At 44.5% G+C, this 21,601-nt stretch overlaps 1 protein-coding gene across 1 annotated transcript in view; it reads right to left on the reverse strand.

Moving 5' to 3' along the window:
• LOC147662764 (E3 ubiquitin/ISG15 ligase TRIM25-like) overlaps nt 1-21,601 on the reverse strand; it is a 237,947-nt gene that overhangs the window by 26,450 nt on the left and 189,896 nt on the right. Inside the window, exon 6 of the mRNA XM_086950917.1 lies at nt 17,450-17,521. Within this exon, the coding sequence (XP_086807043.1) occupies nt 17,450-17,521 (72 nt within the window). The remainder of the gene's footprint in view (nt 1-17,449; nt 17,522-21,601) is intronic.

A 21,601-nucleotide genomic window follows, 5' to 3' on the forward strand; every position in this document is an offset into this window, starting at 1 on the left:
AATATACCATTTAGTTCCAGGGCAGAAAGTGCATTTTGAATTTGTCCTTCAACAGGAAGTTGAGAGGTGAGGGAGAGAGTCAACAATCCAAAATCGGACTGAGGCCTCCATCTTTCTTGGACATCAAGATTTAGCAAGAGAACACCCTCTTTGTGCTTCTCAGCTTTCAGGAACCTTCTCTAAAGCCCCTTTAGTCAAAAGTGACTTCCTGCATGAGGATGGCGGCATGATTAGCTGAAACCTGTATATTACTGGCAGGAATACAAGGTGGTGAAGATGTGGATGGTAGGACACAACCACTTTCAACAATCCCACCGATGTGCAGTTATGGATTGCCGGCCATGTAGCGAAAATCCAATCCTGTCCCCTAATTGGTTGCGCATGTTCCTGGAAGGGACATCAAAGCGGCTTAAAAGTCATTGCAGTAGGTGAGGAGGAGGTTGAATATTGTTGCCCTTGGTAATACATGCAACCTCAGTCCCCATCATATTCAAAGAAGCTGTGAAAAGTCTGGGCTGTTTCAGCATGGATTGGGAAGACTGTTGCTAGTGGTAAACTAGGATCTAAAAGTACCCCCTACAGTTCTATATTGTTGCTTTCATGGGTGGACCAGTGAATGAAAATGTATAGAGCACGCTGTAAAGTGGCTTTCCTTAAAACATTATAGATTAAAGTCAGCCTTTCCTCCGAAGAGCCTGGAACCATAAAAAGGCATATCCGCGAGATAGGACTATATGCCACCAGAGAAGGCTGGGGGCAATGCATGTGTGATGCCTAATCCTCACACTGGTGCCAATGGCACAGCCCACAAAGGTCACTGTGTCTAAGCTTGCTTTCAAAACACATTTTGCGACATCTTGTCCATCCTGAATTTGTCACATTGCCAATGGGGACATTGTCAACATTACTAAGTTAGCATGATCCCTACAGCCATGATGCAATTTTTGCACACGTTACTACATGGCTTTAGTTTTGCCAGACTCTGTGACTTCACATGAAAACTGTCAGCTATGTTTGTTCTCTGCATGTTCCTGGAGTTTAGTCTGAACATTGTGAGAAAGGTCGATAAACAAAGCCCCTTGTTAGTCTGTTCTGGTCAGGCCCTAGCACCTATACAAAACATACCAATGCAGCTGCTGCTGGAGGCTCGTACTTTGATATTATGGGGATGCATGTTTAGGTGAGACACACTTGGAGGTGGACCTTTGCAGGGAGAAGAAAAACATGCACCTACGATGTCGACATACAATCTATATTCTAAGGTATGGGGTCTGCTGACAAAGCCCAGAGATCTTCTATTATATAACAATACTTCTTCTTACCGAGGGGAGGGGGAGGTTAGGCACTATAGTCCATTCTCCATTGTCTTTATATGATGCCATCTACCTTCATGATATATGTCCTAGCTGCAATGTTAACTATATTAGTGTTATGCATTTTTCTGCTTGTTGTGACCAATAAAAAGGTGCATATGTTCCCTTCACCAGGCACAGTTTGAATACGCTGGGCTCCTCCTGATGGAAAGAGTGCAGTAAATATGTCTGTTCCATGCAAAAACTGCTGGAGTCAGGTGCAGGACCAGTGCAAATGGGAACCGGTGTGAACTTTGGGGAAGGCATGGAGGCATGGCCAGGCATCTAACACAAGTCAGGAAAACCCCCAATAGGGTCAATTGCTGTAGGAAAGGGGCCCACTGGCAGATGTGGGACTGGGGCCCACACAGCTAAATAGAGCCTGAGGGAATGCCAGGAGTCTGCATTGGTTTGAAAATGTGCAGCATGGTCTCAAGGAACTTGGGGCGCCAGCATCAGAAGAAGAGCTGAGTCGGATGACGACAGCGGAGTAAGACTCTTGGAGTGTCAACTGATTGGCTAACATCCTTCCCCCCATTCACACACACTCCATTCCCTGTTGCTGCAGTGGCAATAGGGAGGCAAATTCAACTTTGTCTTTTTACTGTTGTGGCACAACTTGCATTTGGGCATACCCAAGAACTTGCAGTGAGAACAGCTCCATGGCATAGAGGGAAAGCGGTCATGCATCTAAGAGCCGGGTTGCTGTTGAGCACAATCATTTCTTGTGTTTGTAGTCTAGAGTTTTGGTCCCTCATCGCATTTGGATGCATAAGGGGGCATTTGTTGTATGACTTCGAGTGGGTCCCGATACATATGCAAATATTGCTTGGATCAGTGACCGACTCTGCTTCTTTCTTTCACGGTTCAATTTCAAGCCTGTGGTCTAGAGGGGGGGGGAGGCATTTCACTTAGCACACTGTCTAGCTCGTTGGAATTGTTGTGTTAGCACAACTGACATCTTTGGGAGCAGCGCCCAAGATCCATGTTGAAGGGTGCAGAAATAAAGGAACATACATTAGTGTGCAGAGGTGGTGTCTATATGTGACCTCTGTCCATCACTTCCAAGGCAGGGAGAAGTTCTTGTGCAGTCCAATGGCGCCACTTAACAGCATGCAGGAGCAATTGCTGGTGAACAATTTGGATCTAGTCAAGGTTGTTGAGATACTCAAAAGGTAAGAAATCTGCAGTTAGATATTTCCGTTAGAAATGTACTGATATCCATGATAAGAGTATATCTGTGTCCAATGTGGCAAAGTAGAAGGGCCTCTTCTCTTTCTTTCAAAATTATTGAGGTTTTAGAGTAGGAAATTCTCCAAAGGGAAACATAAAAGTGTTGTAGAGAGCATTTGGACTCATGAATTACATTTACACAAAGTATAGTATACTATGCAAAATTATGAATGGGAAAATGGTTAGGAATACACATAAATAGGAAACCTAGGAATTCTAAAACGATAGGAAAATTACTGTAAGAATAGGAGGAAACTAAATGAGCAAATATATGCTTGCTTTGTGACTCAAGCCCCGAGTGTCCAGCTTTTCATCAGTCTAGACTATGGTGCATACAAAAAGGTATACATGCCTCGACATTTAAATTTGCTGATCAATAACGGACTTCCAGTCGTGTTTCAAAGTCTTCCCTCTAACAAACCTTACAGTTACAATCCCAATCTGTTTTAACCTGATTTGATGAAAGTGGACCTTTACGGGTTACAGTAAATATTAAAAACATCCAATATAAATGACCTGGTTCTGCTGATACTGGAAATTGGTTCTGTATGTTTGCAGAGTCTGTGTTGATACTGCATTGTTATATATTTTTTTTCATGCTACAGAGGGTGAATTTATTGCTCAATCATTATTTTATTTTTACTGGTACTTATAAATTCAATAATTCCTCCAATACAGATTTTTTTGTTTCTAAAATAATAAAGCTTAAAGTTTAAATGCACCACAACAGTCTTAACAAGGTACAGAATAAAGTTTTTTATTTCTGGTTTTAGGCCTCGGTGTCAAATTCCGTTCCGAACGCGGAAATTTCGATAATTTGGCATTTTTGCATTCCGCGGAGAGCGCGAATATGTCAAAATTTCCGCAATCCGCATCTTACTGGAAATTTGTGTCTTGCTCGCGCTGTAAAAAAATACATTCTTGCGCGCGATCGCCTTACCTGAATCCCCGCGTTCGCCGGCAAGTTTTCCCGATCCGGTCGCGTTCTCCACGAGATGTTGGATTGTGGTAGCCATTTTGCGCTATCTCGCGAGAGTTCGCACCCGCATTAACTTCATTTGTCGCGCGATCACGTCTTTCTTCTTGCGATCATGCACCGCGAGAGTATGAGATGATTAAGTTCTCGAACACGTCATTCTCCACCGCGAGCGAGAGCATGAGGACACGGACACGTCATATCAAACGCGACAAGGAGCGAGAGAACCCGAACAAGTCATATCCAACGCGACAGGGAGCGAGAGAACGCGATCAAGTCATTTTGGATGCGCCGGCGGAAGTAATGTGAAGCTCGAGAACTCGAACATGTAAAATTTTCAATTTGGAGAAGAATTTCAGCTCTGGCAGCATGAAACCTTTTGCAAATGATAATTTGGATGAAAAAAACTCCTCAGATTGACATTTGGCTGTCTTTTTTTTTTCAAAAAAGGTGTGGAGAGGGAGGAAGTGCCACAGATTCTCCAACTTCCTGTTCCTGTCCATCAGGCTCCTCCCAGTGCTTTGTCCATCTCCTGGTCATTCTGCCTTTGGATTTTGAGCTGGAAAGATCACTCTTTTTGTCTGCTGCATCATTGCAATTGGATTTGAGGATTTTTGAATTGGATATTTTACAAGTAAGTGTTTGTTGTGTCTGTTTGATTGGGGGCATTGCAGTTGTAGCAACTACAATTTAATTTTGGTAACTATCATTCCTTTTTTTTAAAAAAATGTGTGGGTAGTAGTAGTCAGTAGTAGGCCAGAGCTAGTCATGGCCTCAAGGGTGTGTGTGTGCATGATGAAGCAACTGTTCCTTTGATGGTTTTTGAATGTATTTCATTTTCAAGCATGATTTAGGGCCAGGATGGCATTGGATTGAGTTGGGAAGTGTGTTTTTTGGGGTGGGCTTTCTGTTGTTGGGCCTGGCCATGTGACTGGTGGCCATTTTGAAGCCTAGGCCAGCAAGCTTTAGCCTAGGCCAGGTTGCCACAGCTTTATTAATCAAGTGTTTCTGTGTGTTGTTTGTTGAATTTAGGCATCATTTAGGGCATGGATGGCATTGGATTGAGTTGGGAAGTGTTTTTTTGGTGGTGGGCTTTCCTGGCCATGTGGCTGGTGGTCATTTCAAAGCCTAGGCCAGCAGGCTTGTCTGGCCTTGTCTGCCAACAGGCCTGCTTTCATCCAGTAGGCTCAGAGCGGGTAGCCACAACTTTATTAATCAAGTATTTCTGTGTGTTGTTTGTTGAATTTAGACATCATTTAGGGCATGGATGGCATTGGATTGAGTTGGGAAGTGAGTTTTTTGGTGGTGGGCTTTCTGATGTTGTTGGGCCTGGCCATGTGGCTGGTGGCCTTTCTTTGTGTTGGGAGTTACTAGTAGTGTCCTGCTTTTGGCATATAGGTCTGCATGGTTTTCCTCTTGGCTTACTGCTACCATCTATCCACCCACCCCCTTTGCCAGCAGCAGCTCCATGAATGATGTGATGCTCTAATAATTTAATGGCAAATAGGGTCCACCCCACTTCCATTACACTTTTATTTTGGTGGTTCTTATTCTCTTGCCTATCCTTCCTGAGAGTGTACTGTGTGTATACATAGTAGTTTAACATAGCCCTTGTTGACAAAGTCTCAGAAATGGCTAGACTATATCTTTTGTTGTACAGTAGTAAGTAACTGAACCACAACAACAAATGCAACATTTCACTGATGTTCTTCTCCTGGCTTATTTGCTTTTAGGTGCACAACAAGCCAGAGGAGAAGGTGTCATCATCACCCGTTGTACTGCCAGCCAGACAGAACAGAAGTCCTGCTGCGCATCACGTCCACGTATGACCACCACTTCTTGTGCATCTGCGTCCTGCCTGACATCTGAAGAAGATGGCCCCAAAGAAAGGTACCAGGTCCAGTACCAAGAAAGTTGCTGGTGAGAAGAAGGAACAGGAAAATGAAGTGCCATTAACCACGACTGGTGTGCCGGCCAATGTTTTTTTTAGGTAAAAAAAAAAGGTACGCCTGCAGCAGCATTGTCCAGGAACCAAGCTGGGAGCAGCACCTCCGCGAGTGTCGCAGAGGTAGCCAGTCTACTAACGAGCAGCGATGTTGAAATGTCATTATCGCAAAGTAGTACACAATCAACGCAGGCGGAAACTCAGCAGATAAGTGTGCAGCCACAACAAGAACAGCAGCAGCAGCCGCAAGAACAGCAGCAGCTGCAATAACAGCAGCAGCAGCCGCAATAACAGCAGCAGCAGCCGCAAGAACAGCAGCAGCAGCCGCAAGAGGAACAGCAGCAGCTGCAAGAACAGCCCACAATAGTAGTTGTTGCTCCTGATGTAGGGGCATTTCAGGAAATCAAGCTTCCTGCAGACAAAGTGGACCAAGCCACTGTTTCGAAAGATCTATTGTCTTCCAGACCACCATCAAGGAAAAGGAGGCTTGTTAGTACATCATCTTCTTCTTCAAGCCCCGCTTCTGATGATCGTGATGCCACTTGGCAACCACCAGCTCAGTCTGAGAGTGACGCATGCGACAATGCTTCTGAAAAGGAAGGTTCCAGAAAACCTTTATGGACGAAGATGTAGAAGAGGGGGATGATGTTGATGAAGACAAGCCAGTCATCACGCACATCACTCCCGCCCCAAAGGGGATGGAGACCAACATTCTCACCCTATCCAGAAAGGCTGCTACTGAGCGGGATGTAGCACGAATATCCTCAACACAGATTACACCACCACAACCTCCACCTGCCATATTTTCCAAGGCCCGGCAAGGACCTTCATACAGCTCAACCATCTCAGTAGGTAGTGGTAGCAAAAGTCACAGTGTAGCTGCACAGAGTCATCACATTCCAAGCACACCCTCCAGTTCATCTGGTATTGAAAGTGGCACATCCAGCAGTGCCAGAAAGTTCTCCTCCCCAGTTTGGGACTTTTTTCTGTTAGCACCAAGGAGGAGAACGTTGCTAAATGCTCCATTTGTCGCACAGGTGTTCGGCGCGGTAAGCTTGGTACAAAAATATGGTACCGGAGGCCAAGCAAGTCATCTCAGAATACACCACACTATCGTGTGGGAGAATCACCTACTTCACTTAAAAGAAAGTAGAAAAAGTCAACCCATTGGAGTTGGTCATGAAGGATCAGCGGACGATATTATCGCGGTGGAAGGTGAAGAAGAGGGAGGCATTTCTAGCCCGGCCCCCAGTAGGGTAGTGGTACCTCCCACATCCTCCTCAGTAACATCTGAGTGGCACCGCAGTAAGAGCCATACTCAGAGTCAGGCTGAGACACCAAGGCGACCGAGTATCGCAATGAGACAAACTGCATTGTTGAGCCTAAGTGGGTTAATGAAAACAACAGTACCACAAAGGAAAGTAATCCAGCCTACCTTTGAGAGCATGCTTAGGTTGGAGGGGCAGTTCGAACGCAACCACCCAACGGCACGGTTGTGCAAATCCAAAGCTTGCTAAAATGTTAGCACTGGACCTTCTCCCTTTTTCATTTGTGGAAGGGGTGGGTTTCCTTGAATTTGTGTCAGCCATCTGCCCTAAATGTAAGGTTCTCAGCCGGTCCTATTTCGCAAGAGTTGCTGTTCCAGCACTACATCATGATGTGCTGGAATTGGTTGGACAAGCTTTGCAGCAGAGTGCTGTTCACAATGTCCACCTGACAACAGACATGTGGACCAGTTGCCAAGCAACAGATTACATGTGCATCCCTGCACACTGGGTCTCTTTTGTGGGGGTTAGAGATAAGCTATCTGAACGAGGTGCTGTTGACACAGCTGAGATTTTTAAAGCTACTCGGAAACTTGCAACTGTAGCCATGTTCGCCATGGAGAAATCTCATACTGCTGTAAACATTTTGCAAGAGTTTCGCAGTAAGGTTTCTGAATGGCTGCGCCCAAGAGGGCTTAGTATTGGTTTTGTTGCCACGGATAATGGCAGTAATGTACTTAAGGACATGGACTTGGTTCCTATTTCAGGGTTCCGTATTTGGTGCACTGCATAAACATTATAGTTTAAGACTTTCTGAAAAAAGAACCCATAGTCAGCAACTTACTGAGCATCTGCCGAAGAATATGCACTCATTTCAGCCATTCTTTTAAAGCTTGGAAGTAGCTGAGGATCATTCAACGTGACTATAGGATGCCAGTCAAAGCACTCATCCAGGAGGTGGTAAAACGTTGGAACTCAACGTATTACATGCTTGATCTTCTGTTTTAGCAGTACAGGCCACTCAATGAATATGTCATGCAAAAATGGGATGCTACTGTGAAAGGCATGACCCTTCAGATGGAACAATGGGGCCTAGTTAAATGCCTGACTGAGATGCTTCGTCCTTTTGAGGTCTTCACACGTGAAGTCAGCAAGGACGACTGTAAAATGGGCAAAGCTATCCCATTATTGCAAATGCTAGAGCATCAGCTGAAGAAGGTGTCTGAATCATACAAAGGTTTAGAGGACAAAAAGGAAGCCTATGACTTGGTGCAGAGCTTAGCCCGTCACTTAGCTGAAAATACAAGGATAGTCAATTAAATTTTGACACAAGAACATTACATTTCTGCCACAATTCTGGATCTGTGGGCAAAATTGGGGCTTTTTCAGAGTTGGATGTTGCCCGCTACAAAAGTTGGATAGCTGAGGCAGCGAGTAATTTGAAAAATGAACGGCAGTTAATTAAAAGCCTGCAAGATCAACCCACAAGAAGTACTGCAGAAGGGCATGCAGCATCAGGTGCAACTTTGGAGGCTGAGGGCAGTGTGTTTGGATCACAACACTCACCATCACCATCATCAACAGCAACAATAACTGGGTCATTAGGCCCAGTAGAATCTTTAGACAATTGGTATTTACAGTTAGGTATTAATAAGCACAGTGCTGTTGCACAGAGAAAAGAGCCAGAAAGGTTAGCAGCAGCACCCCTGAACATTGAGCGGATGATCCAGGCCTATCTGGACGACCCAAGAGAGGTGTACATTGATCAAAACCCATTGCAGTATTGGTATAGGAACAGGTCTAAATGGCCAGTGCTCAGCAGGCTGGCGATAAGCTATCTGGCTTGCCCTGTCGCAAGTGTCTCTTCGGAATGTGTTTTCAGTACTGCTGGTTCCATTGTAACAGTGAGAAGGACCAGTCTCTTGCCAAAAAACTTGGTGAGGTTAACAAGGATCAAAATGAATCAGCACTTCATACCACCGAATTACACAATACATGAAGCAAGGGAGAAGGATGAGGAGGACAGCGGAAGTAGTGTGTCACATGATGATTACCTACTACTGGCTGAACCCCCAGAGTTTGAGGACAAGCTATAATTCCCTGACAATTAGGCTTCCACTTACTGTCTTTCTCCCTTTTTTCCCTTAGTTTTGTGTGTCTGTCGTTCCGGTTACAAACTTGTGAATCACAAAAAATCCATTCCATTACCAACGTCTTCTGCTCTTCTTATTTCAATATACAACTTTCAGGTGTCTGCATTTGACAGTACAGTCCTCCGAATCCAGCTCCTCCGCACCATCATACTAAATCTCCCGCCTAAATCCATTGCCCTCATGATGATTGGATGATGGAAAATAGAAGAAAAAATAAAAACTTTCCTAGTCCCGCCAAAAGAAGTGGAACATGATGACTACTATAGCTATCCTCCTTTCAGATCCGAGAGAGACTGCCCATGAAAATGAGATGAAACAGGTAATGATTGATGCCACGCATTGGACGCAGAGTCGCAGACTGAGTGATTTTGTTGTTGTTTGTTGTGTATGAAGTTATGTCATTGTGCACTAATCATCTTTCTACAGTACACACTAAAATTAAGGTGAATTTTCCCATTCTTGCAAATAGGAAATTTGTACTTCTACTGCAGCTCGATACATTGCTTTTGACTGAATACAGGAAGGGCCCTCAATCTGCGCACTGAGTATGACAACAGCCCGTCCATCATGATAATGGCGAAAAAGACGGCCCATTAACCTAAGATGAGAAGGAACAGGTAATGAAAAAATGAATGGCATGCATTGGACACCTGCCTCTGAGCGATTGGTGTTTGTGTTTCTGTTGTTTGTTTGTTGTGCACGAAGTGAAGTCAAAGTGTACTAGTAGTCTTACTGCACACACTAAAGAGTGACTCAAGTCAATAATAGTTCTACTCTTGTTGTGTAATAACAATATTTTACTTCTACTGCAGGCCGACCTTCACAGTCAGTCAGTACCAGTATCGGAGATGATTGATGGAATGAACAAGCCAGGAGGACGTTTCTGCGTGGCATAAAAGCCTAAAGGTAAACACGTCAACAACAACCACAGCAGACCCAAATGTCTGTGTAGAAGTGGAGTTGAGTTTAGCGGTGGGATGACTGCAGTGCTTTTTATTAACTACCTTAAATTGTAAAATGCTATGTTTGAAATGGATATGTGCTTTGCCTTTGTCCAACTCTTTAAAAAAAATCTTCTCTAAATGGAGGATGTGCTAAGTAACGTGCCGTCAGGCCTGTCACTGTGGGCCTGCTCTGTCCTATTGTTGTTGAAGGTCAATGCTAGAAACAGAAAAAGACTACAGTAGAAATGAATGATGCATACATGCCGCCTCGGAAAGTGTTCTTGTGTTGCACTACACCATAACATGTGCATTTGTTTCTCAATATCCCCTTTGTGTTGAGATCTACAATTACGGGCTGGGCCTTGCCCTATACTTGGGAGAACATTATGCACACTTACCTTACCAATAAATCTACATTTTTTTCCAGGCGGGCAGTGGCGAGCGGCGACAGCCAAGATTGATGGACGAGAGGACCAAGAGGTCGGAATGCCGAGATGCAAATCCAGTACACATTTTTGACCAGGATAACACAGTAACAGTATAAACTTTCATCTTCTTTTAAATAATTTGATGCATTTTTTTTGTCTACAATCTTTACAACAGTGTGCTTCTTGTTTTTGTTATTATCATGAGGTTTGCTCTGTTTATGATTCATCCCAACCAATATTTTAAAATTCTATTTGCTATCAGTAAAAGTATTAAGCCCGGAACAACAGAACAAGAAGTGTATATAATCCGGGTCTCCTTATTAATCATCATCATGCATACATTTCCTTTTTCTCCCTTAACATATTGGATATGGTAGTCTTCAAAGATTGTTGTTTGTTTGTCCATGCGTACTGTTTTTCACTGTCAAACCTTTCCCCAAACCCCCTTCCTATCCATTCAACAAACCCTAACCCTCTTCCCCCAGGCTGTGTGACTTATTGAGGTGTGACTAAATTAAATGTACACCAATAATTAATCACACGCTTGCTGGGGCGGATGTGGCAAAAGCGACAGTACTTCAATTTCAAGGCAGAGCGATGATCTTCTTCTGCTTGCCCACCCATGAGCAGTATATTTTAGAGGTGATTTTTATTTAAGAAAGGAGCATATACCTCATCATTAATTGATTTGATTTGTTGTCATTCCTCATACACAGCACTGTTACGCTGTAGGCCTATTCAAGTGACTAGACATAACTATAGTTTGTAACTCTGTCTAGTAGGCTATCCCCACCACCATTATGTTTTGTTGTAAAATATTTTAGCATATTATTGTTGCTCGGTAAGTTCTGTACTGTACTTCATTCTACTATTCCTCGAACACCCTCTCAAAGGCAACTGACTGTCTCATTTTCTTTTTTTGCAAATGCTGCTGCCCTGCCAGTGTCTACTACTACTCTACTACCACCACCACCACCCCAATCATTGCATGTTAGAAAAAGGAAACCATCTTCACCATGCAGCCATCGCTGAGCCTAAGTTAAACATCAAGCAAAGGTAAGAGAAGTTTGAGGGAGGCATACTTAAAATTGGACATGTTTTCAATGAATTCACACACCCCTTTGAGTCCAGATAAAGAATGCATAGACTAGAAGAGAGAGACTGAAATACTGGTAGGACAACTCAATCAGTGAGGGGTGTCACATCTATCTCTGTGTCTTACACAGTCCTGCACCAGCAAGGAAACAGTGTGATGTAAAACAGTAACCCCACCTACAAAACATTAACAACATTGCATGTCTAGTATAAATAAAGATTTAATTTACCCTAACAAAAATAAACTATGTAAAACGGAAACCCACAAAAGCTGACCCACCCCCTCCCTAACCCCAACCAATGCCCTTAAGAAATAGAAGTCTAAATGTTCAATTCCCACCCACCCAAACAAGAATTAAAAACGGGGCAGAACTAAGACAGGGACTGGCGGCGGGATTGGAGGACAGCACGCATTTGCTCCTCTAAACGTTTGACACAGCGCTTGAGAGTGCAGCAGCAGGAGCAACAGTGGTGGGGGGCACCAGAGATGGTGTTGCGGCTAGGGCGGCGGGCGGCCGCCAGATGGTGGCCCGTACCGCTGGAGGGAGGTGGCTGGGGCCCGGGGCACTGGAGGAGGCATCAAGTGCAGCAGCAGTCTCCTCTTCCTCCTCTGCCAAGACCACCAGCCGCCGGTATTCTCTCTGTATTGCCTCCAGTTTCCAGAACCGTGCCTTGGCGGCCAACTCCTTCGATCAACCTTAGAAGGAGTACCTGTATATCAAAAAGAAACAAGACAATTGTAAAATATACTCTTAGAAAAACAGTAAGACAAGTTAATTATACACATAGTGGCATGGTAGCACTATAAAGCACAGTACATAACATTTATTAAATGTCGCCCATTCTTCCTTCCGCCTGTCTTTCACTTTTTAGTTGAACACCAGGTGATCTGATAAAATTTTCAAAGCGGTGTTGAAATGACAAATAGATGAGGCCATTGGTTACTCAATACTCCCGCCCCTATGCCAACGTTCACAACAACTCTTACTTAGGACTTTGTCCGCCCGCCATCCTCACGCTAAAAAGGGACCACCCACCAAAAGGAAGGGGGGGCCCCTTGGGGACAATTAGGATGCGCCCGCCACAGTGGCAGGCGTATCCCATATTTGTAACATTGTGGTGGGGGGTGCCGAAAGCACCGGCCGCTGCAATGCTAAAAATACATGTTGTGCTTTTCCAAGCACAACGTGACAAGCCCCGCGCGGAGCCTGCCACGTTGTGCTTTGGAAAGGCAGGGTGTACCATAGCATAGGTACGTACCCTCAATGGGGGCCCGCAACGGGCACCCCAAGAATTCTCCGCATGCCTTTCCGCCACGGAAAGGCATTCTAAAATGCAGATTATTATATGGCTGGCGGTGTGTTCAGAGTAGACACCACCACCATATTGAAACCTTTTCCGCCCGGTCGACATGTCAACTGTGCCGAAAATCGGCGGACGGTTTCCATCTGCTGCGGACCCCCCAGCCATTGTAATATGGCGGGGTCTTTTCTACAGGGATGGCGGGAGGTTTGCCCCTGCGGGGTCGGCGGTGACTACCGCCGGCCCGGCGGGGGCAATCTGCCCGCCATCCTATTGGGGCCCATGTCAACAATAGTTAAGGATTAATTTATGAATCTAACTTACCTCCGCCCGCCACCTGTGCTGGCACTCCCTCTACCGCTCCATTGGTATCCTCGGCTACTGCCGCATCCTCTCCTTCCATGTCTCCTTGGCTGGCCCCGGCAATGGTGGTCGTAGTTAGTGCGCCTAGAAAACATTACACATTTTTTAGGTGTCATATACACCTCCCCCTATTGGTCAGTAGCAAGATTGAAAAATGAGTTAATAGTATATAACATACATCACTAGTACAAATCAGGTAGTAGTTGAGTAGACACTAGTAGTTATATATGGTCCCTAGGGTCATTCTAGCCTTTGCTTAGTTAGCCGAGCCATGCAACCATTTTACCTTTGTGTCTTTTATTTTTGCACATGTGACGTTACCTTGCAGCTTGTTGTATAAGACACCTTTGAGGCCACATGACCTCACACTGCTACTGTCTAAGCGCTGCCTACAAGCGGTCAACCAAAACATTATCAAGCAACTTTTTTATGAAGTTCTGGTGTATAGTTAGTCCATATTGCTTATCCATAAATGCTTGGTACGGCTGAGAAATGCTTGCAATATACTAACGCGCACCATTTCATTTTTCGCATTACAGACGGAAGATTCCCTTCTACCAACTAGAGCTTTGCAGAGCTTATGATGCAACAACTACCTGTACTAGGTTTTTCTAAGGTGAGGGGTCCCTTCACTCAGATCTTCAGTTATAAATTTATATAAACTAAATTCCTACCTAGGGGATGGTGGTGCTTCCACCACTGTTCAGTTATCTTGATTTAATTAACAACTGTAAGTAAGTGTAACAATGTTTATGTTAATGTGCAGAGCTTGTCAATAAACATTTTGAACTTGCATAGACTTGGTGGTATTTGGTGTGGACTTACACGAGTGAGCAAATTAAAGGAAGCATGTGCATTGCTTCCACGACTGAGAGGTTGGGTGTGTTATGTTCTGGGTTGTCTACTTGTTGGGTATCTTGGGGAGAGAGATCAGAGAGCTAATAGTTATGACAAGACACTACTATAACTAGTTGGACAGGGGATTGTGGTGGGTTCTGAACTTCTGATTGAGGTGTGTGAGGTGTGTGAGGAAGGTCCAACCTACCATCACCAACATCCTATTTTCTTGTGCAAAGGTCTGTATGTGCAAAATCCCTACACAAGTAATACATCTGCTTGGGCATTTGTTGGTGCGAATAGTCAAGGCCTCAAGATTAACAAAGACTCAAGATCAATAAGACTAGAGAAGTAGAACAAGAGGACGACCCAAAGGACTGGACTCAATGGCTAGAGCTACTGGTGAATCTGAGTTTTATTTACAACCTTTAATGAAAGAGTGGCCAACTGGGCAAGCTTAGCTACTACAGTACAGACAGACTAATAGTAGTAGTAGTACAGAGAGTCATCATAGCAGAGGCAGGGATATGCGAAACAATATAGATCGAAGGATAATTAGTGGTAAAAAATAGCCTTAGGAAACAAACAATAGTTCAGGAAAAATATTGTGCAGTACAAGTTATGGAATAAGAATTATTATTAAAAACAAGAAGACTTACTAGGGCCAGCAGAGGAGCCCTCGTTGGTGTCGTCCTGGTGTTTTGGAGATTCTCCCGCCGACTGAGTCCCACTCCCTGTTTGTGTCTGCCTGCCCCTGGGTGCTGAACAGGAAAGATATAGGAAAGAGACAAACATTGATGGATGGTATCAAACAAATAAAATAATTTGAAAGAACGGTCAAAAAACAATTATGTAAACAACTATTGAAATACCTAAATTGACCAATCTCATCTGGTCAACAAATAGTATTAAGGGATTCGCGGATCGACTACTTCCTATTTATCAACACTAATCTAGTCTTCCATTCTGATTCCAGAATACTAACTAAGCATAAGTACGACTTACCACCCGACCTAACCCACCTATTCTAGGCATGCCAATTGTACGTCAAGTATGCATTTCCACTTCTTTTAGTCCTCAACAATGCATATGGTCAAATGGAGGACACATGACTACATTTTTTGTATACACCAATTTTTGGGTTGATTGATTGATGCTGATGTTCTGCTAGTGCTAAGCCTATTAACAAAACTCATTGAACAAACTAGAAAAGGTTCTAATAAAGACTGGGGTACCAGCAGCACATGATGTAACTGAGGGGGCATCACGCATACCACTAAAAAATTACAAACTCATACAAAGTAAGTAAACCTAAGTATCAATCCGCCTCTATCTCTTAGTGACAGGACAAAGTAAGGACTAGAGTCACTATAGCATTACATAACTTAATTTCTCTAAAAAAAACTCTTACATAATCACGCTAAGCGAGCGCAAACGCAAAGTTGCAAACAAGTAAGATTAGTAGTAGCGCAGAGGAGCACCTGTGTCATAACAAGCATAGAAGACTTTTAAACGTAATTCACCTGGAATGTAACCAGCAACATTCTAGCTGGTTGGAAGAAAAAAAAGATATTCGCAATATATAACACAGAGCAGAAGAACAGACACAAAGTAGTAATAATTAAAATAGTTACTCACCAAGACCCGGGACCTCCTCTCCTAGCAGGTCCTCCTCACGGTCCAGGATGTCAGACCACCGATGCGTCAACTGCGCCTGGGTGGGCCGGACCCCAGAGCAGCTGAACACTGCCCGGCGCACCTTCCCCCAGCGCTGTCAACGCTCCCGGAGCCCGTACCCGGACCCAGGCATGCCACCTGCTGCAAGGGTTGAGGGGAGGTGGCGCTGCACAAAGAAGATGAGTGCAGCCAACTCCACCTCCCCAAATAAGGCCAGTGCCTGCACCCCTTGTGGAAGGCGGTTGCGGCTCTGGCTGCGGCGAGCCCTACTCTTTGGCATGGTTCTGGGGAGAGAGAGAGAGACGGGCGGGAAAGAAAAGGTAATAACATTTACAAAAGTAAGTAAAGGAAATAGCAGGAAATAGAAAAAGAGTGAAAAAGTAGCTAAAAAACTAAAAAAAGTAGACAAAAACCAAAAATATAGAAGCAGGAAAATAGTCTGAATAATAATAAGTAAAAAAGATTTTAAAAAAGTTTCTAGAAAGTAAGGATTGCAAAGATAAAGGGAGGATTCAAAAAGAGGCCCAAGAACCATGCAATAGAGTGAAAAACAAGATGGCTGCGCCCATTCCAACCACGTGCGCACGTTTGCGTGATATTTTATCCCCGAGCACGCAAAAAGTGTCGCGAACAAGTGAAAGCTTTCCCGAACAGGAAATACATACCGCGAACGGACGCTAACATGCATTGCGCGACCCGGAACAGGAAGTAAGCATCGCGAGCAGGCGGGACTGGTAAAAACAAGATGGCCGCGCCCATGAGCGACCGCATGGGTAAGTTGGCGAGACATTTTTCAACGCGATCACGCAGAAAATAGCGCGAACGGGCGAGGAAAAAAACGTCTGCGTCTTTGCGATATTTCCGCGTGATCGCAGAGATTTTGGACATTTTCGCGATCGTTCGCGAAAGCGAATATCGCAAATTACCCCCACCCCTAGAAATTTCCAAAGGCACAGCTGTTTCTGGATCATTTTAGGAATACTGTCCCACGAGCAAACTTCTTGTGCCCAAATTCACTAAAACCCCATATTTTCTATCTTTTTCAGGGTATAAAACAAGACATTGTTAAATGATTTAAGGGTGATCCATTTAGGAATTAGAGAGCTGTGGAATGGACAATGTGATACAGAACACATTCGGATTTGAGCCTGATATATTTGCACCAGCCAATGAATTTGCTGCAGAAAGTGATCATTTTTTTTAATTACAACAAAGTTGTTGATGCAGCACTCTTTTTTGGTAATCTGAGATAAACTGAATTTACATAATCAATGAAAGAATAAATAAATGCATTAGTCATCATTACTCTGTGAGAGAAAGAGAGAAAGTGGAATGCATTCAAATGCACCCTAGATGGTAAAAGCACATTTTCAAGGAGATTCCTAACTGGTTGGAAATGTGTAGTTTAGCAGTGGTATTGATTATGGTATTTAAATTCCTAACCACAAACACTGTCTGTGGGCAAATATCCAAATATATTGCCAATATTTGCTATCTCTCTTCCTGTCTAATGAGCATAAACTTGGTGTTGGATGGATCAAGTGTTAGGTAGTTCAGCGCCATTCAGTGCATCCAAGGGCTAAAGCCAATCCATTCACTTTCTTGAATACATTCAAGGACAGGATCTGGGTGTCCTCAGTGTACATAACAAACATCATCTTGAAGTGATGCAGAACATCAGCCAATGGAAGGTGACTGTGCCTCACTCAGAGACAATCAAAGGGATTCTGTAAAAGCATTTAACAGACACTGGCCCAGCACATGCAGTCTGCTATTTAACAGGCATAACTCCCAGCTAATTTAGGAACAGTTCTTGTCTTTTTTTATACTTCGAAAATTCAATATGCAAAACAATATATTGAAGACATTCTTTTCCTACCTTTATTTTTCTCATATGCTGGGTCTTTGTTTGGAAAAGCAGAGCCAAAGGATTTCTCCTTTTTCATGTCATCTACAAGGGAAAACATTAAACACAAAGATATTTACGACTACTAAATAACCTCCTGTATACATTACTAAGCAGAGATAATTATTGTGTTAATGCCCACTCACATCATGAAAAGTTTTTCTCGAATGTAAAACAGCCCAAACATAACATGAAGCTAGGGATATTTGCAGCAAAATTGCCCTTTCTGGATGGTCATCCTATTAGTGCTTTTTCTTTTTTGCCTTTTCTTAACCACATTTTTGCAGCCTGTAGAACTATGCACACTTTAACCTGCTATCCAGTGATTAAGACCTTGTGCCTTCAACATGATGAAATTGGCATACCCCTAATTTGCATATTTAACTTACCTATAAGTCCTTAGTAAACTTTACAAAAGCATACCCAGGGCATGTGGGTTAGACATCACAAGTAGCCTGCAACACCCATTGTGCCATTCAGTACAGTCTAGGAACTAACTATCTGTTAGGGACAACCCAGATGTGGCAGCGACAAAAATTGCTAAGGAGCTGCGCTTGGGCAGTATAGCGGGTCCTTTTAATCACATCCCTGTGCCTAATTTTGTTTGCTCACCTCTCGGCGTGGTGCCAAAGAAGGAGGAGGGCGAGTTCAGGCTCATTCATAACCTGTAAGCACCTAGGGGTGCATCATTAAATGACGCCATCAATGAAGACATTTGTAGCGTTACGTATGCGTCCTTTAATCAGGCGGTGGGATATGTTGAAGACTCTTGGACCTGGAGCCTTGTTGGCAAAGTCAGACATTGAATCTGCTTTCCGGCTACTGCCGGTTCATCCCCTAGATCAGCATCTGCTAGGTTTCTCTTTTCAAGGCAAATTCTATATGGATAAGTGTATGCCCATGGGTTGTTCTGTTTCCTGCGCCTGCTTTGAGAAATTCAGTTCTTTTTTGGAATGGGTTTTAGGCAAACGACAGGACACCACCATGTCATGCATTACCTGGATGACTTTCTCTTTCTCGGGTCGGCGGGCTCGCAGGAGTGTGCGTGGGCATTGCAGGAATTTTGCGTGCTCATGCGGGCTTTTGGGGTCCCGTTGGCGCCTGGGAAAACTGTGGGTCCAGCAACCACATTGGAATTCTTAGGCATAGAATTGGACTCAGCCGAGGGTTGTTTTAGGTTACCAAAAGACAAAATCATAAAACTTAGAGCAGCTCTCCAGCAAAGTTTGACCAAAGACAAAGTGACACTACAGCAGCTACAGCAGACTGTGGGACAGTTGAATTTCGTACTGAGAGTGATACCCATGGCACGCCCATTCTCCCGCTCAATTTCACAGACCATGACGGGTCTGCGGGAGAAACACCATCGCACGAGACTGCCTTCTGAGGTCCGCCAGGACATGCGGATTTGGATCGCATTTCTGGAGGGCTTCAACGGCAGAGTAGTGTGGTCCGGTCCCCCCACTACGTCTGCAGTTAGGTTTATGGACTGACGCTGCGGGCTGTGTGGGATTTGGTGCCATACTTGGAAACAAGTGGGTGGCACAGGGGTGGCCAGTTTGGTGGGAGGAGAGCTGCCTGACAACTAATATCTGTTTATTTCCAAACTGGGTTGCATTAACAGTTTGGCCTGATCAGTTGTGTAATCAATCTGTAATCTTCTGGTCGGATAACATAACGGTAGTTGAATGTATCAATCAGCAGGCGGCGCAGTGTAAATTGATACTTCGCCTACTGAAAGAAATTGTGCTGGTTTGCATGAAACTCAACATACAGTTTAGGGCCAAACATGTTCCAGGGGTGTTAAATAATGCAGCTGATGCACTCTCTCGCTTTAAGATGCAGGTATTCAGGGAACATCTACCATCCACAGAGGCGACGTCTACACACTTCCCAGCAACACTCTGGAAAATTGGTGCCCCCGCTACAGAACCTCGTGGCAGTTAGCCTAGGACCCAGGACCAGAACCGCTTACGAAGGGGCGTTTTTGTCTTATTGCTCCTTTTTGGGACAGGATTGGGCGGAGAGATGGGATCAGGCAGGGAATTTCACTCAGTACCTAGATGCATTACACAAGGAAGGGCGCTCCGCAGCGACAGCTAGCCGGCATGTGGCAGCTGTTTCTTTCTTTGCTCAGATCAGGGGGACCAGATCTCACGAATAGTTTCATCGTGAGGAAGGCGCTGAAGGGGTGGCGGCGCCTCCAAGCAACCGCCACGGACACAAGACAACCGATAGGTTTAGAATGCCTTGTCTGGCATCTGCAGTTCATCAGGGGAGGTACTGCTGTTCAGAGCCGCCTTTACATTACCCTTTTATGGGGCATTCCGGGTAGGGGAACTGGTGGCTAGCAATAAGCAGGACATGCTAGGTGTACTCCAGCTTGAGCACACAAGGATACTAGGTGATACACTTTTGATTACCAAACGAAAATCTAAAACTGATCAGGAAGCCCGTGGGGATGAGCTGGTACTCCATCAGGCACGGACTAATCCTTTCTGCAAAAGTGTTTCACGTAGAGGCCTTCATCAAACAGAGAGCAGGCGCAGTGGGGGGAGCATTGTTAATGCAAGCAGATGGTACCCCACTTACCTAGTTTCAATTTCAAAGGGTATTGGCTATGACAATGGACAGGGTTGGTTTAAATCCGAAAGATTTTGGGACACATTCATTCCGAATAGGGGCTGCCACTGAAGCAACTGCTAGAGGGTTACACACTAGCAGTGTGAAAAGAATTGGGAGATTGTCTTCCAACTGTTACAAGCGCTATGTGCGGCTGCACATGTTGTGAAGGTGGCAGGATAATTTACGCTGACGCCTGTCTTGTTTGTTTGCTTGTATCTCAGTTTCTCAAGCCTGTCACGCAGGGCGGAAACTGCCGTCGGACCATCAACAGCAAGTATCTTCATCGCGGCGGACCCAGGCACAGATAAAGGAGACACAAGTTGTATGGGTTGTTGATCACTCTTTTGTGAAACATGGTAAATCTGTTTTCTTTGCAGGTAACTATAGACAGAGGGCAGAACAGGGAGGTTTCAGAGTTTCCTTTCATGGTAGGGGGTGTCTCTGCCTCAGTCAGTTTAGGGGTTTCTTTACGGAGTTGCTCGACAGACACACCCCGCCGCCCACAGTTATCTTACATTTGGGCGGAAACGACCTGGTAAAATTGGGCATGAGGGTCCTGATGGAAGAAATAATCTCAGGGGTAAGCTGGTTAGCTAAACACACCAAGGCTGCACCATAGTTTGGTCCCAGATGATTCCTAGACTCAGATGGAGGGGGGGGGACTCTGTCAAGGCGTTGAATCATTCGGTAAAGAGGATCAACAACAAGATAGAGAAATTATTTTGGTCACCTCAATTGCAGAACATACCACATGGGTGTGTCGGGGGGGAACAGTTCTTCTTACAAGATAGGGTCCACCTGACTAGGGCGTGCAACAAACTATTTCTGTAGAACATCTTGGCATGGCTAGGGGGGTTCTAGGTAGGCATGACCTTTCAGAGGAGGAGGAGACGGGGGGCATCTTGCTCTCAGTAGCTAGTAGACACTGTGCCTAATATATAACTGAAAAATTTCATTTTTTTAAATGAGAGAAATTAACATAGATCCCATTCATATGCACACATGTTTATATTTCCCCAAAGAACGCGCTCTCAATGACACAAATGGCACCCCGTCATATAGCATCCCTAGTCAAAGTATTTTGTTTAAACCATAGTATCTGGCTCTATGAAAATTAGGTTTAAGGCCAGCTCGGTGAGTGGGTGTCTGGTAACACTGCACGGGTTGTTTAGCCGTCCGTAACTCACAATGATTATCACTGATCAGAAGTAGCTCTCAATACAGAAAAAGTTGGAGACCCCTAGTTTAAAGAGACAATGCACAGTCTCTTTGCTAAGCACACTTTTATCCCGGCCATCAACAATGAGTTGGTGAACCTAAGTCAGGGAAATAAGGATCTCCTTACTTGCATTACTGTCTTCGGTAAACTAGTTGTTGAAACCCAGTGACCAGAGGAAAAAAGAGCCTTCCTCCTTTACAGATGGTAAAGGGATGACAAAGTATTCCTTGACGCACTTAGTTGCTAGGCTTGAACATAGGTTAAATGAACAAAAGGGGGAA

This window comes from Lissotriton vulgaris, unplaced genomic scaffold, assembly GCF_964263255.1.
Source record: "Lissotriton vulgaris unplaced genomic scaffold, aLisVul1.2 SCAFFOLD_2765, whole genome shotgun sequence".
NCBI classification, from domain to species: domain Eukaryota; kingdom Metazoa; phylum Chordata; class Amphibia; order Caudata; family Salamandridae; genus Lissotriton; species Lissotriton vulgaris.